The sequence below is a fragment of the Terrapene carolina genome, unplaced genomic scaffold (genome assembly GCF_002925995.2).
Source record: "Terrapene carolina triunguis isolate 2854851 unplaced genomic scaffold, T_m_triunguis-2.0 Scaffold189, whole genome shotgun sequence".
In the NCBI taxonomy this organism is placed as follows: domain Eukaryota; kingdom Metazoa; phylum Chordata; order Testudines; family Emydidae; genus Terrapene; species Terrapene triunguis.
In genome coordinates, this window is record NW_020664540.1 from 14672447 (window position 1) to 14675027 (window position 2581).

The window sequence follows — 2581 nt, forward strand, 5'->3', positions numbered from 1 at the left end:
AAACCTCTCCAGCGCATCATTAGAGATCTACAACCTATCCTGAAAGATGATCCTTTACTCTCACAGATCTTGGGAGACAGACCTGTCCTTGCTTACAGACAACCCCCCAACCTAAAGCAAATACTCACCAGCAACCACACATCACTGAACAAAAACACTGACCCAGGAACCTATCCTTGTAACAAAGCCCGATGCCAACTCTGTCCACATATCTATTCAAGTGACACCATCATAGGGCCTAATCACATCAGCCATACCATCAGGGGCTCGTTCACCTGCACATCTACCAATGTGATATATGCCATCATGTGCCAGCAATGCCCCTCTGCCATGTACATTGGCCAAACCGGACAGTCTCTACGCAAAAGAATTAATGGACACAAATCTGACATCAGGAATCATAATACTCAAAAACCAGTGGGAGAACACTTTAACCTGTCTGGCCATTCTATGACAGACCTGCGGGTGGCTATCTTAAAACAGAAAAACTTCAAAAACAGACTCCAACGAGAGACTGCTGAGCTGGAATTGATATGCAAACTAGACACAATCAACTCAGGGCTAAATAGGGATTGGGAATGGCTGAGCCATTACAAACATTGAATCTATCTCCCCTTGTAAGTATTCTCACACTTGCTTCTTATCAAACTGTCTGTACTTGGTTACCTTGATTATCACTTCAAAAGTTTTTTTTCTCTTACTTAATTGGCCTCTCAGAGTTGGTAAGACAACTCCCACCTGTTCATGCTCTCTGTATGTGTGTATATATATCTCCTCGATATGTTTCACTCAATATGCATCCGAAGAAGTGGGTTGTAGCCCACGAAAGCTTATGCTCTAATAAATTTGTTAGTCTCTAAGGTGCCACAAGTACTCCTGTTCTTTTTGTATAAAATATTGTTTCTTTTTTCAGATACGTAACAGGGATTACCTGGCTGTTCTGTGACATCCACTTTTGCAATGTTAATTTCAAGATCTTCCCCCCATTCAGCAAACTTTTCCCATTCAGGCTGCAGGTTCTGACAGGCAGGACACCAGGGAGCATAACTGAAAAATAAAGTGGGTCTCAAAAAACACAGTGGGAGGAAACACAATGCTATTTTATTCAACCATGCAGTAATAAGCCAGAATATAAACACTGCACTGCAAGTAATGTGCCTAGTGACTTAATACACACTAAGGCTCCAGTGCTAAAGAGATATTAACAAATGGGCAGCCACACCCCATTTTAACAGATTAAGCGAATTAAAGATCTGATTTACCACAGAGTCAGCTCTCAGCTATCACCATCACCTCATGTTTAAGCCATGCCTTCAGGCCTCATAAGCTTGCCACCTTTACTACCTCTTAAGCAACAGCTCCCTAAGAGAACAATTGTTAGCAAAACTCAGTATGGCAGACTGTGAACGTTACAGTTACTGAAAGAAGTCTGCACAAAGGAGAAACTAGCCTCGGTTTTAAAAGCTGCCCAATCCTGCCTGAGACACTGGTGCAGAATCATAGATGAAAAAAATAATCCCAATTAACAGACCTTGCACCAAGGGAGATTTAGGCTAGACAGTCACTAAAACAGGCTTCTAAGGGTAGTTAAGCACTGGAATTGCTTATCTAGGGAGGCTGGGGACTCGCCATCATTGGAGGTTTTTAAGAACAGGTTGGGTAAACACTTGTATCAAGTCTAGATAACGTGTGGCCCGGCCTCAATGCGGGGGCTGGAGGGTCCATGAGGTGGTGGTTCACCTTGGAAATCTCAGCACAGCTGGAGGGGCCAGGATCCCAGCGGCAGGCTGCACACCGGGGGGGGGGGGGGGGCTGGGCCCCCGGAGCCCCACCCCCACCGCAGCAGCAGCAGGGCGGCCTGAGGGAGGAGGGGCGCCCCCAACACACACCAGGGCCGGCTGGGAGCATGGGGCGACGCCCTAGTGGTCCCGAGAACACTCGCCCCCCCGGGAGGGACTCGCGGATGGGGGGAGGGGGAGCGCGGGCCGAGGCCCGGACACCACGTCCCCCCTCCTCCTCCCCCCAGCATGTCCCTGCGGGGCTGGTGGGGGAGGGGAGACACCCTGGGGCGCCGCGGGCCGGGGGGAGGGGCGGTCCCGTCCCTCGCGCGCACTCACAATTCAATCATCCACTCGCCCTGCAGCAGCTGCCGCCACGTCCCGTCCGTCAGCACCGTCACTTCACTCCGCTTCCCCAGCGCCCCCGGGCCGGCCAGCAGCGCCAGCAGCCCCGCGGCGGGGACCAGCCAGGCCACGGCGCAGCGCCGCACGGAGGCCGCCATCTTAGTTACGCGGCCGGCGCTTACTCGCTTGAGACTTCCGTGCTCTCGCCCGCCCAGCGCGCTTACTGCGCATGTCAAGGAGAGCTGAACCCGGCCTGCGTCGCCGGTGGACGGGCTAGTTCTGGCGCATGCGCATTCCCGGATAGCGCCCTGACTAGCCCAGACTGCGCATGCCCGAACCGAGCCCCGCACACAACGCTGGTGGCAGAGCCGACAGCAGCCACTCAGAGCGCATGCGCATTCCGGATCAGCCCATATTGCGCGTGCTCGGGCTCTGAGCGGCGAGGCGCGCATGTCAGA

At 52.6% G+C, this 2581-nt stretch overlaps 1 protein-coding gene across 1 annotated transcript in view; it reads right to left on the reverse strand.

Annotated features, from left to right (window-relative positions):
- The window catches only part of TMX1 (thioredoxin related transmembrane protein 1), a 13078-nt gene extending 10787 nt beyond the window's left edge, over window positions 1-2291 (reverse strand). Inside the window, exons 1-2 of the mRNA XM_024214806.2 lie at window positions 2118-2291; window positions 932-1047 (exon numbers count right to left, since the gene is read on the reverse strand). Coding sequence (XP_024070574.1) covers window positions 932-1047; window positions 2118-2281 — 280 coding nt within the window. The 5' untranslated portion in view covers window positions 2282-2291. The remainder of the gene's footprint in view (window positions 1-931; window positions 1048-2117) is intronic.
- Window positions 2292-2581: the final 290 nt, after the last annotated feature.